The 13,891-nt window shown below is 36.7% G+C and overlaps 1 protein-coding gene across 10 annotated transcripts in view; it reads right to left on the reverse strand.

The window, feature by feature from the left end:
- The window catches only part of FUT8 (fucosyltransferase 8), a 339,974-nt gene that overhangs the window by 18,794 nt on the left and 307,289 nt on the right, over positions 1–13,891 (reverse strand). For all 10 annotated transcript variants that reach the window (XM_060095987.1, XM_060095982.1, XM_060095985.1 and 7 more), the window contains 2 exons: positions 4,313–4,559; positions 111–287 (listed from right to left, as the gene is read on the reverse strand). In XM_060095987.1, coding sequence (XP_059951970.1) covers positions 111–287; positions 4,313–4,559 — 424 coding nt within the window. The remainder of the gene's footprint in view (positions 1–110; positions 288–4,312; positions 4,560–13,891) is intronic.

A 13,891-nucleotide genomic window follows, 5' to 3' on the forward strand; every position in this document is an offset into this window, starting at 1 on the left:
AATCAGTAATAACATTCATTGTAACAAGAATCACAAGTCATGGGAATTAAGGATTCCTTTCAACTGAAAAGAGATGGTTCACTCTAGAATCATTAGTTCATCTAACTTACTTTGTTTTTGCCTCCTTTAATAAAGAAGGGTCATCTGTGGCCAAATATACTCTTTTTTTATCCACTTGCATTCTGCGAGCAAGAAGCTGAAAATGTTCTTCAACATGTACCATGTATTCCTCAATGGGGTGGAAGGCTGCTTCTGTTCCCACTTTGTCTGTGCGTCTGACATGGACTCTGCAGGGGCAGAGGGAGAAAGTCAGATTCTGCTGATAATGTTCTGATCCACTGAGTACTTTTAGGGTACTCAGCTTTATACCCCTATTCATGGTGGTGTTATGGACATTTTAAACCAATTTTTCTTTCATTTTCACCATTAGAAAAAATAAAACCAATATTTAAAAAAATTCAAACACATATATTCTAAATATATTTGCATATTAATACAAGGGGAATTAGAAAAAATAAGTTAAGTCTTTGAAGAATGCTTTCTTATAAAGGGAAAGTAATTGGCATAATAAGGAATAAATGGGAGATTCCAGAATTAGACCGCATATAAGGCAGCAAATACCAACCAGCCTTCCAGAAAAAACTGGATATAATTTTTAATATATTTGACAATAAAGGATGCCAAGATTCACAGTTGCTATTATAGAACATTAAATATATCATTTGTAATGTTTTGATGCCAAGTTTTCTTTTTCTTCATTTTATCCTGTATTATCACTGTAATGCCAGCTTGTTGAATTTAAAGTTGTGCAAGGAAAACACAGACCTGTATGGATTCTTCCTATAGCACAATCAAAGCAAGGCAAACCTTTTAAGAGTTCTTACTATTTTAAGTTCATGGAGCCATGCCAGCCTTTTTGTTATAGGCATAATGAATTTCCTTTCCCTGCTTTTTACTCTATCAAACACAAGCAGATACTGATCTCATCTGTCCTATTTAAGAAAAGCTCCAAAATTGTAAAATTGGGGACACAGATTTACATTGTCCTGCACTGAATAAGGCATTGACTTCCAACAGTATTTTAATGAAAATAGGAATAATAGTTAGAGTTTGTTTTCATAAGTTAAAACACTACTTAAATTTGCTCTTCCCACATCTCCCCTCTTCCTAAATTACTAAACCACTATTCATATGTTGGAAAAGAAAAAAGGTAGATTTGTTTCCTTTAGGTCACAATATGTGGGCATATCTTAAGTCAAGCCTAGGGCCAGCTTTTTATTATGTATCTGGAGTGAGGATTTAACTTCACTGGAGTTACTCTGACATCTTCGTGGCTGTTCTTTCCTTTGCATTTCAGGTGATAGTCCAGATGTGAATAATATCAGATGAACACCTATCATATCATCTTTTCCTTCCCACGTTCTTCTTAGTCACTGGTTCTCTCAGGAAATTTGGAATTGTTCACTGTGCTCCATGGAGATGAGATAGGGCAGAAAGAACAATTCCACTGAATTTCAATGAAAAGCTTCATGAGAAGAAACACTATTTGAAACTCTGATTTTACTGTGTTCTTGTTTTAGCTCTACTACTTAGAACAGGGGTCAGTAACTTCTATACATATGAAGACTAAGAAACAGGGAAGAAACGCGGTAGGAGATATGAAAATAATGATGAAAACAAAGGAGAGCTATAACAAGAAGGAAAAATCAAAGGAAGAGGAGCACTTGACATAGTGGCAGAGTACTACTACTAAGCAAATTTCTCAATTTTCCAAGTATTCCTGAAATTAGGCCTGGACCAATAATTTGAGAGAGGACCTTAATGGAATTTTTATGGAAGAATCAGAATGTTAGACCTGTGAAGGATATTAGAAGTCATTTGATTTAATGTAACTCTTTCATCTGATACTTAAAGAAACTGATGTCTCTGAAGATATTTCAGGGAACAAAATGACAATATAAGGCAAAGGGAGGCTGGTTTCTTTCACATACATTTTAACCCAGTCTTTACAAAAGTAAAAGTTATTTGTGTACTTGACTGATTTTCACTATCTATCAAAGCTCCTCCAAGGCAAGAAATCTGGTTTTATTTATTCCCAATTGCACCAAACACAACAAATGAATGAATGAATGAATGAATGGATTATGGGTAGACACAAAAATCTAACTGTTTAGTATTGTGTAAGTAGAAACCTTAGATACTACTATCTAACCTAGCATTTTCTTTTGTTTTGTTTTAATAAATGAAAAAAGAGTGACAATTAATGAAGGCCCAGAATGACCAAGTAAGTTGTCCAAAGTCACATAACTTGTTAGTGGTGGAAGCCAGATTGGACCCCTAGATTCTTGAACTCTAATGCACCCCTCTTTCATTACAGCACACTACTTAAGTGTGCAAATAACTTAGCTGTCTGCGGTACTTCAAGTTTCTATATTTGGCCAATTCTCAATGCGGTGGATACTCCATGAAAAATTAATAAGGGTAGCTTTCTGGTACGTAAAACTACAGGAAATCCAAACAAAGTTAAGCAGGTGTAAGTCCTGGTTTTGCCTTTATAAACTCTGGAACTTTGGGAAGAGATGTTCTTTCCTTAGTTTCCTCACCTGTAAAATGGTTATCTCTGCCCACATCACAGGATTGTGTTACAGGATCAATGAGATAATGCAGTTGAAGTTATTTTGGTAATGTGACTACTATAGTGTATCTTTCTCCATCTTCCAAGATCCTGTTCAAACACTGCAGCTATGAACCCTTTCTTGGTCCTTTCTTGGGAAATGAAGGTATATTTCCCATCCCTCAACCTCTCAAAAAACTTTTTATGCTTTCTCTCAGGGCATTTATCACATTCTGCTCATATAATGTTAGTTGTGTAAGTCTCTTTTCCCATGGACTGTGAGGACTTAAAAGGAGCCATTAAAAAAAATTTAACCTCTGTCCCCCACAGTAGCAAGTATTCAATAAACATTCTGCAGATAAGTGAATGAATCAACACACGTATTAATATTAATCAATAGCTGACTTTATTACAAACAACAGAAGCTGCAGAATGCCATAGTCTAGCCTACAAATCTATTTTCCGGAATTACTTAAGCATCATCAGTCTCTCTGAAAGGTAATAATATTTTACAGTGTATTTTTCCCCACAGAACTAAAATCCTTTTTCATCCTTATATTATCACATCATCATTTTTAGGGCAGGTATTGCCTTCCCTATTTTACAGATGGAAAAAAAAATCAAAGCTCAATAATACTATTATTAAGTAACTTGGCCCAGAATTAGGGAAAAGCCAGGAATACTACTGAGGTCACTTAACTCTCAGTCTAGTATTCTTCCCATTAGGCAAAGAACATTTCTCGTGGTGTGAAATCTGGCATCAGGACCCAGGAAAACTCCTTACTCCATAACTTTTTATGTATGGGTATAGGAGCACATGCTTGTGAGCAAAGATGCTCTTTTGGATTTTTTTTGCTTCCAGAATTTCCTGATATATCTCCCTTAACATAAGCATGAGACTGTACATATATACATGATAACTCCCAAGTGGGTCAAGAGATAACTTTTTTTTTTTTTTTTTTGGTGGTACATGGGCCTCTCACTGTTGTGGCCTCTCCCGTTGCGGAGCACAGGCCCCAGATGTGCAGGCTCAGCGGCCATTGATCACGGGCCCAGCCGCTCCGCGGCACGCGGGATCCTCCTGGACCGGGGCAGGAAACCACGTCCCCTGCATCGGCAGGCGGACTCTCAACCACTGCGCCACCAGGGAAGCCCCCAAGAGATAAGTTTAAACAATAATTTTAACATTATCTTACATTACTAATGATATCTTTATTCTCAAAGTAGCTTTCAAAACAAAAGAGAAAACAGAACATCAAAAATGCAAAATAATCACCAGTGGCAATTAATGAAAGCTAAGAATAAGGTGCAATAGAAAAGCTATAAATATGAGAGCTTCATCTCGTAGCCCTGTTAGAGTAAGACAGGAGTCATGTATAGCATCTAAAATACTCCCAACAAAATAAGATTTTGCTGGTTTCCCCAGGAGAGACTGTTAATTTCAGAAAGAGGTTTTATATATTTGTTGAATGAATAAATGAACAAATGATTAAGGGTGACTAAATTATGATGACTCAGCTGTTCTAAATGAACAAAGGAAGAATAATCTCCCTGTGGCCTAAGGTGAACTCTGGAACCTCTGTTTTTGGGTGGGGCTATGAAAATTACACTATATCTTGTAAAGTTCACACTGTATTGTAAAGGTATGTATCCCTGCTACTACATATCACTTTTAGGAGAAACAAATCAGGTTCTTACCCAATAACTGGATGTTTGAAGCCTAGCTTCTTGGTGGCCTCTTCTATTTCTTTTTCCAGCCAAGGTTGTGGGCGGATCAAGTATTTGACAAACTGGGACACCCACCACACTGCAGGATCACCATGGACTCGTACAAGTCGATCTGCAAGGTCTTCTGGTACAGCCAGGGGTAAATATGGAGGACGAGGATGAAGACTGTCTACAATGGGGAGCTCAACCACCTGAACATTTTTGTCCTTTACTTCACCTGAGGGAATATCAAAACATATCATCACCACATTGTATTCCTTGTATAACTACCATTTGACAAGAACTCACTCTGGGTGCTTTTATCCTCACAGAACTCTAAAGAAGTATTATAATTTTCATTTTACAGAGGAAGTTAAGTAACTTGCCCTAGATACCAGAGTAAAAGTGACAGAGCTGAATTTCACATTCAGGTTGGTCTGCCCCTCAAGTTCATGGCCTTTTCTTTTCTATCATAATGTGCTGCCATATCAACACTTCATACCCCAGATAAGAATGGTATCCATTTTTCTAGACTCCATATATATATGTTAATATATGGTACTCTTTTTTCTCTTTCTGACTTACTTCACTCTGTATGACAGACTCTAGGTCCATCCACATCACTACAAATGACACAATTTTGTTCCTTTTTATGGCTGAGTAATAGAGGGGTGGGATGGGGAAGGTGGGAGGGAGGCTCAAGAGGGAGGGGTTATATGTATACATATAGCTGATTCACTTTGTTGTACAGCAGAAACTAATGCAACATTGTAAAGCAATCATAATCCAATAAAGATTAAAAAAAAAAAAAAGAATGGTATCCGGCACTCAAAGCATCTAATCAGAGAATAACCATGTCGCCAGTGGACATGGCTCCCTAGGCAAAGGTTCTGTTTTTTATAATTGTTTTTTAAAAATTTTTATTGGAGTACAGTTGATTTACAATGTTGTGTTACTTCTGCTGTTCAGAGAAGGACAAATATTGTATGATATCACTTACATGTGGAACCTATAATTGTTGCTTTTGAATTAGACATAGTGTTCTCAAAACTTCCAGCTTGCCATTACAGCAAATGGCTCTTGCATACTTTCATGACAGACCACAACGACTCTAGAGATATCTAAAGATTACAATTTTAAGACAAGCATCTCTCTCTTTTGAAGAAAAAAATTTGATAGTTCTAAAGTCTTTTTTTTTCTTGGCCAAAATTAGACCTATTATATTCTCAGTGATGATGAATAGAATCTGTGTTGATTGTTTACCTGGATATTTTAAATTTAAAGTTAGAACAGAGATAGAGAATTTCTGTAGATGACGATCGGTTTAAAAACCCAACTTCTATATACCATTAATGTTACTGCTGTTCTATCACTTTATAATGCAATGAGGACAAACCAAAATGCGATAGCCAGCATCCTTAGAGTTTACGTCACATACTAAAGACCACATAGTAATAACTAGAAAACACAAAGATGTCAGGCAGAAAGATTTCACAAATATAAAACGAACTGACTTAAATTTTCAATAACAAAAGTATTAACCTGAACGTATAAAATAACTCCAGTTAAGATGTTGTCACTGTGCATAATAAATTAGAATCAAAGTTAATCACTGGACTGTCAAAGAAAGAATGCACTTGTAGAGAACAGACCTAGAATACATTTAAAATGTATCCACCAGAATGAAACACAGTCCTTAAATTCTGTTTTTCTACATATATGAAAAGTATTTTAAAATAAATTACATGATCTGGGTATGTGATCACTCAAACCAATTGCATAGTTATTAGAAAGTCAGTTGGTATAACTAAGAATTAAAAACTTCTGGTTAATATTCTCTCTCTCTCTGATATGTAAAACTCATTTCAGGAGTCTTAGAACAAAGCCCTTGAAACATGACATTTGTTGAGGGAATAAATGGGAATAAACGGGAATAAACAAATTTACCGCCAGTATTTCAGTTCGTCTAGTATGCCAGCTAAGAAAGAGTTGGGCCCCTTTATCAGATGAGAAACTGTAATGAAGAGTCTGTGGGGAAAGAATAAGCTGCATTTTAAATTAAGCTCTAATAGTCTCCCTAAGGCAAGGAAAATTGGGGTACTTTCCCTGATGTGGAGATGATAAGTAGTACATGTATGAGAGAGGAAAAAATAAGGAAGAAAGGTAGCTCTTTAAATAAAAAACAAAGGGGGAAAGAAAGCAAGATCCTAGCTTCTCATATACGACCATAAACAAAAGCAAAATTAGTACGGCTACTTTCTTTTTGTGATTACTTCCTGAAAAGGTTATTCTAAATGTTCCATGTAACTAGCTCCAAACTTCATTCATGTGAAAGTATTACCTTCTAATTGTCCCAAGACCTCAAACTTCTGTACAGCTAGCCCTATTGACTATTTCATTTCAGAAATGAAAACTATGCTTGTACCTTTAAGACACAGAACTCAGTTTATTTTTATTGACTCTTTTATTCATTCATTCATTCAAATATTTACTGAATACTACTATGTCAACCTCTGTACTAGGCAGAGTATAGAGTGATGACATGGTTCCTGCCTTTCAAGATTTCCAGTTCAAAAACCTCACCCAGAACTAGACTGCTTTTGGTGAAAGAAAAAGAAACAAAATAAAACAATCCATCATCACCAACAAACGTGCTATCCAAAACATATCAATACTCAGCTGCCTAGTAAAATATTAAGAAAGGGGTATTTATATTTATAAATGAAAAAAGTGTCATAGCATGAAAATTTAGCCTCCTCAATAACGATACATTTCAAAATGAAAGATAATTACATAGTACACACTATGTTAGAAGGTCTTTTCTTTTACTTGGTTTACCACATAACATTTTTTATTCTATTGGAATACACATTCAGAAGAATTTAAATCTGGAAGAGATCCTAGACATAATCTTATTCAGTGTTTTCTAAACTTCAGTCATTTAAGTACCACCTTTGTAATTCTCCCCATATCCATATACCATCTGTACTATTTAATGTTTTAAAAATTCACTTTTTAAAACTTAAATTGATTTATTTTATAGATGGTAACTAAAAATATAACTTCACTAAAAACCAACCATGTTATTAAACTCTATACAGATACTATTGTTTATAAAGAGCTCTGAGCTGAAGTCAGATTTATATTAAAAAAGATTATTAGTGAGGTTTTAAGGGGTGATAATTGCCTCTCCCTTTATATCTCCTATGAGTTTGAAACCAAATGAAAAGCAGAGAGAGGAATAAAAAGGCAATCAAAATATCAGCTTGATTACCAATAAAGATGAAATGGAGAACGCAGTTTTGTGTTCTGGATTGATGGTCTCATGGGTTTCCTAATAGTTCCCACCCAGTCCTAAGCAGAGTTTGTCAACAAAGGCCTTCTAAGCAACATGGTGGAGGAGAAGCGTGTCTTCTGAGAATGGGCCGCACCATGAGAGGAGCCAGAAAGGGCTTTACCTCACATGTTTGGTTCTTCCTCTTATCTCACCAGTTGTATAACACAGGACTTTCCTTCCAAGTAGAGGTGAAATGAGGTAGACAGAGCAAAAAAGCACTTCTGTACTTTTCCCTTCTAAGGAATGGAATTAACTTCACTTCTACAGAGATTTTTGAGGAATAAACGATCCACAGTATCTGCCCCCGCCTACCTCCATCCCCAAACAACTATCCAGTGTTAAAGAACTATTAAAGATATCTTGATATCAAATTGAGACTGATATAATCAGAAAGACTGAACAAGGAATAACTCTCTCAGGTATGAGATTCAATGTTCATTTTAATGTTTTATCAGAAAACCACCTGACATTATCACATATGCCACCTAAAGTCACCTCTAGTAATCTGTGGTAGGTTTCAGAATTTGGGAAACACAGATTTATTTAAACTGCCTCATTTTCCAGAAGAAATAGACTAAGAGAGGCTAAGAGAACTCAACGGTAATACAGCTAATGATCAGACTCTAGTGTTTACTCCTCTACTTGTATTACCTTCTGATTTCTGGAACATAAATTTTTAAAAAGCATTTAAGTATGGCCCTGTTGACCAATCAAGAGTGCCCTGTCACTCTAAGAGGACTCTAGTGTTGGTTTAAAAAAAAAAAAAAAAAAAAAAAAAGCACTGCACCAACCTTCTAGCAAGAGAATGTTTCAGATGTACAAATCACACATAAGTTAGCACTAGTCATCTGTAAAGAACCAGTGCAAACTAGCCCGGGTATTACACAACTGACTGCCCAGCTCAACTTGAATTGATTCGGTCATTATTAATTATCTCATATTCAAGACTACCTCTCTTGTGGATAATCCTCTTTTATCAGGTCATTTGCTGAGGGCAGCTCTGGCAGGAGCATAGGTAGCTCTTTGAAAGGGATGATCTCCATAGTTACAGGCAAGTACCTTTAGAAGAGCCCTCTTCCCTGCTAGTCAATTCATGAGAGCCCCATTTAAAAGCACTACTCTGTCATCATTTCATGTAACATTAAGTCAGAGACACCAGCCCTGCAAGCTAGTCAATTAGAATTATTAGTCTTCCAAAGACTCAATAGAAAGGGCTTGAGAAGCTTAATATCCACCATAAATGAATGGGTTCTGCTATAATGAAAAAGGTTTCAAGGATAGAAAGATTTTGGGTCCCAGTGCATAAGATTTCTTCTGTATTTACTGTCTTGTTGTGAGAGAAGCAGCACTCAGGAGGGGGAACTCTCCTAAAAACAGAATTCATAGAGCTCAGAATTGTCAAGGCAGAGAGGTTTGGAATAGGGTTGCCAGTTGAGAAATATCTTCAATAAGACATCACTATCTAGAACTTAAATTCACTTGGTGGGAGGAGGGGGTTATTAGTAACTTTTTGGTGATTCTGAACCAGAAAAGCTGTCTATTTTTTGGACTCAGGACCCTTAAGATTTCCCTCAGTACCCACATAGGTCCTGGCTTCCTCCAAATAAGTACAGAGCAGTAGAATGAGGTTTTAATTCTCTACCTAAGGGTTGCCTTGAATGGTTATTGCTGTTAGGTGCCATCACATCCAATAGCCATTCCAAAGACTGTTTCAACTGCTGGGATTCATGGCCCTATTTGAGGGTGGAGCAGGGAGAGACATCAAACAAAACAAAGTAAGGCAAATGCTTATCCATACAGTACCCTGACTGCAGTGCACAGTGATTAAGAGTATGTATGGGCTTTGGAATTATAAAAATTGGAGTTCAAATACTCTATCACTTAACAGTCGTGTGACCTTGGATAAGTTATATTTAACTTCACCCTTGTTTCTTCATCTGGAAAATGGCGTTGACAATAGCACACTTCTCATCTGTAAAATGGGGTTAATAATCGTATCTTACTCATCAAGTTATTTTGAGGATGAGATATTGCCTGGAGAAAGCTGAGCACAATGCCTGACACACAGTAATTCTCAAAAAATGTTAGTTTTGTATCCCGGGATCAGTTCTGCTGAACAATTCTCAAGAATCTGGCTATTGTTTAGTCCAGGAAGAGATTACTTGCCAAAATATCATATTCTCTGAAAAATATATCAAAGTGCCCCATTTCAGTGAGCCAAAGATATACTCCCAAATACACCAGATAAGGAGATATAAGATACACACCAAAGCAAATCTCATTCATACTGTTTACCACAGGCAATAAAAGAGTGAACAGCAACTCTGATTATCTGAAAGTTCTGATATTCTATCATCACTAACTTGACCCAAATTCTGTGCTCTACTGAAAGTACAGAATAGCAGTACGTTGTCTAAACTAGTAATATTTCCTGCTCATATTACAGCAAGGAACTTGTATGATTAAATTATATCCACAAAGACTATCTGGACTTTTGGGATTTACATTTTCTTTGCCACTGTGTGGCCAAATATGACTGACTAAATTCTCACTCGACTCTCTGAGACTTGTTAGAGAAGGCAAGACTAAAAGACCAAAAGTTAACTAGCTGTGGTGAGACCTCTAGAGGCAAGGGGGAGCCTTCTTGATTTTACTTGACTTATAGATGGCCGTTTAAAAAAAAAAAAAATCACATAAATGTGTGAGCTCTGTTCTTTTGGATTTTAACATGACGACATTAATATTTATATCCTCATTTAATGACTGAGCTCTGTTCTCACTTAAAATATGAAGGAAAGATATACTATTAAAAAGTGAACATCTGGGCTACTTTCCTTTTGTTTTTCAACCACCGCGGCTGATAGAGATCTCTTCTTGAACTTGAATGAACAACTGTCACCTGCCATATGAATCACTGCTCTACTTAAGCAACAACTCAAAAGACTGTTATTACTGCCAGTTTGAAGCCTTGAACCAACTAAGTGAAAAGTTCTAAATTCAATCATATGAAACACACTGCAGTGTTAGCAACATTCTTAAGAATTAGCATATCACACTGTGGGAACGACTGTGCAGCATTCTTATGAGGTGCTTCCTTCTTTCACTAGCAACAGAAATGCCTTGCAAAAGCAACCAGACTCATGGCTCACTGACCCCAACGATATTCTGACAGACTTGACTCTGGATTGAGGACTAAAAGAATAGCTAATGGAAAATGTGTAATAACTTAGTGAATTATGCAGTTCAGGATAAAGTAGGCAGGACAGTGTCAAAAGAAAAAAGACCAAAGATATTTGTTTGCTTTGTACCACTAAACAGAAGGTTTCCTGCAGTCATTCTTAATGTTTCTGAAACAAATTCAGTCATTTAACTTTTATATACATATATGTTACTTTGCCAAGAGGTTCCAGACAGTCCACAGACAGCTTGCTCATAAAGGGTATGCTGCCAATAGCCTCTTTGATCATTCAGATTACGCAGGCCCTGTAACTCCATGGCTAGAGATTTTAGGGGAGTTTTTTGTTTGTTTTTTAGTAATACTTTCTCCTAACTTAGAACCTCCTACTAACCCAAAGGATCCCAAGGAATCCTTGAACAGCTTTTCTCATTGGTAAGAAACAAGAGAATGGAGGAATGGAAAGCAGTAGAAACAAAGACAAGGCTTAATATCATCAAATTTAGTAAAGAGCCAAACCCCAACCTTTCTTTCCCCCATTCTTGTAAAAAAAAAAAAATCACAATTCCACTCTCATATTCCTCTTATTTTTTCATCACATGTCATGTCTCCTTGAAAGAAATAGCCAGGAGGAAGGACCTCATGGCAATACCAGCCTTTCATTCCTTGAGAATCCCTGTAAGAGGTGACGGAGTGAGCAGGTGTGCTGTCAGGATCTCACTGGATAGAGCTGTCAGTTGGCATGCTGCATTCCTTTTTGCTTTGGGGGAATTTTATAGTTGCCTCTGTGGTTAGCACATACTTGGAGAGTTAGGAATGCAATATTTCATGTTGGATTTACAGCTACTTGTAATTTTTATGCTGTTATCTTCCAATTATGTTAATCAGGAAGGCCTAATTAGGGTCCCTTAATGATAGGGTAAAGGTCCATCCTAATACCCTAAGATACAAGAATTACAACAAGAAATTCTGGATATTCCATGAGAGAAGAAAATGTAAATACAGTCATTTTGGAAGAAGGAAATAATAACAAAATAGTTAAGACTTTTGTGGGATGTGAGGAGAGAAGACGAATTAAGTGGGGCACCATGCTAAAGCACTGATAAAACAGACAAATATCTTGGCCTACTAAAATAGGGACTGGAACAAAAAACCTCCCTCATATTGTATGCTAGACCAATGCATAAAGTACTAGCAGCTCCAAGAGTCACCCTGCCATCATGCCCATCTTTAGCTCTTGCTGCCACCTCAGACTGCAGAGTACGTCTTCTTTCCCAGCTGCCTCCGCCTCCACTGTGGAAGAAAAATGATGGGCAATGGGGTACAGCTTTACATGACAAGCCACAGCTCTTGCTGTCACTGAGGCTCCAATCTGGTATAAGTCACCTGTCCCTCCCTCGTTTCTCCTCTTCTGGGTTGTATTATATATCTAGAAAGAGAGCTAGTACTTTACAATCTACAGCCTCTGGTGGCAGAGCTGAGAAAAATACTATAAAGACATTATTCAAAAAATGGCTATATTTTACCCATTCTGGTTTAAATGGAGGAAGAGCAGGGGATATCCATAAATAAAGAAAAAGAACTATGAGGCAAAAGGCATGAAACCTTAATTAATGGAGCATGGAAAGGGGAGGGAAGAGGAAGATAAACATAGCAAACAGGGTAAAGAGGAGAAGTCTGAGATGGAGAGTAGTCTTTTGATTATTACTGCTTAAAAAAGATAATACTTTGTACAGGTTTGATACTTCACACGATGGCTCCCATGACACTTTTCGTTTATGCAGGGACTGCACAACCACAACTTTCTTTAGAACCTACACTAGAATTTGCAAAGGAATATGTCTATCACTCCTTTGCCAAGAAGATTCCTACTATTTCTTATTATATGCAACATATTTTTCAACCTGTAGATAGTTATCTATCAATAAGCCACAAAGTCTTACCTGGTAGATCTCTAAATCAGAGGCCACCATTTATCATAATCCTATCTTCATCTAAACTGATAAGGATTCTGGCAGGGATACGGGACAAGAGTCTATTCTTTCCATATGCTTTACTCCTTGTCAATCACCCATGCTATAAGCCACTTCTAACACAGCTCCTGCGTCCACCCACTCCCCACCTCACCTCTCTATCAGCATTTTGAATTAACAGCTAACATTTGCTGAACACCAACTATATGCTAGGTACTACACTAAACATTTTCCATACATTATCCCAATTAGTCTACAAAGTCTTTATGAGGTGAGTACTCATTTTACAGACATAAGTTAACTCAGTCTGTTCAAGGCCACCCAGCTAGCATTCAGAAATAGGAGCTGAACATAGACATTCTGATTCCAGAATTTAAAGTCTTACTCCAACCCTACTCCATTACCTTAAAGTTTCAGAGAAAGCCAAAGTGACTCCTCCTGTAATGAAAAACAGAGGCGGGAGGGGGCCAGGCTCCAAGTGTGAGTTTAAATCTCCAAAGGAAGAGGTAACGGAACTCCCATGTGTAAGGTACAGACCTCTCTCTACAGAGTGCACTGGATCTAGAAATTAATATTAAGTAAAGGACATAAAAACTTCAAACAGTTATCATGTGTACCCATATAAAGCTATTAGAAGCCATGAATTATGGCTTAACAAAACAATTTCATTCATTGTCATTTTGGGTTCACACTGGGATCCCATAAGAAACAAAAATAATAGCTAGACAGCTGACCTCAAATTTAAATTATTTGTATGAAATAATTAAGGTGCTTTTTAGTCAATTTAAAGCTCATGGTTAAGAGTTAATAATACCTTCACAATTTGACTGTAAAGAGAAAATATGAATTAGACAACCTATGACAGTCTTATTTCCTAATAATGATATAATAAGCCTTCCATGAAGAAGAAGTAGCCTACTTCAGAACAAAGAATCAGGAAGCAAAGTTATTATAAAGAGATTTATTAAACTTGTAAACCATTCTCCCTATTATCTATTTACATACTTATTTTCAACTATTAAACATTAAAGCAAAACATATTCTGCAATCTAAAATACTTTTGTCCTTAAAAAGTACTTTCACCT

Source organism: Mesoplodon densirostris, chromosome 4 (assembly GCF_025265405.1).
Source record: "Mesoplodon densirostris isolate mMesDen1 chromosome 4, mMesDen1 primary haplotype, whole genome shotgun sequence".
NCBI classification, from domain to species: Eukaryota; Metazoa; Chordata; class Mammalia; order Artiodactyla; family Ziphiidae; genus Mesoplodon; species Mesoplodon densirostris.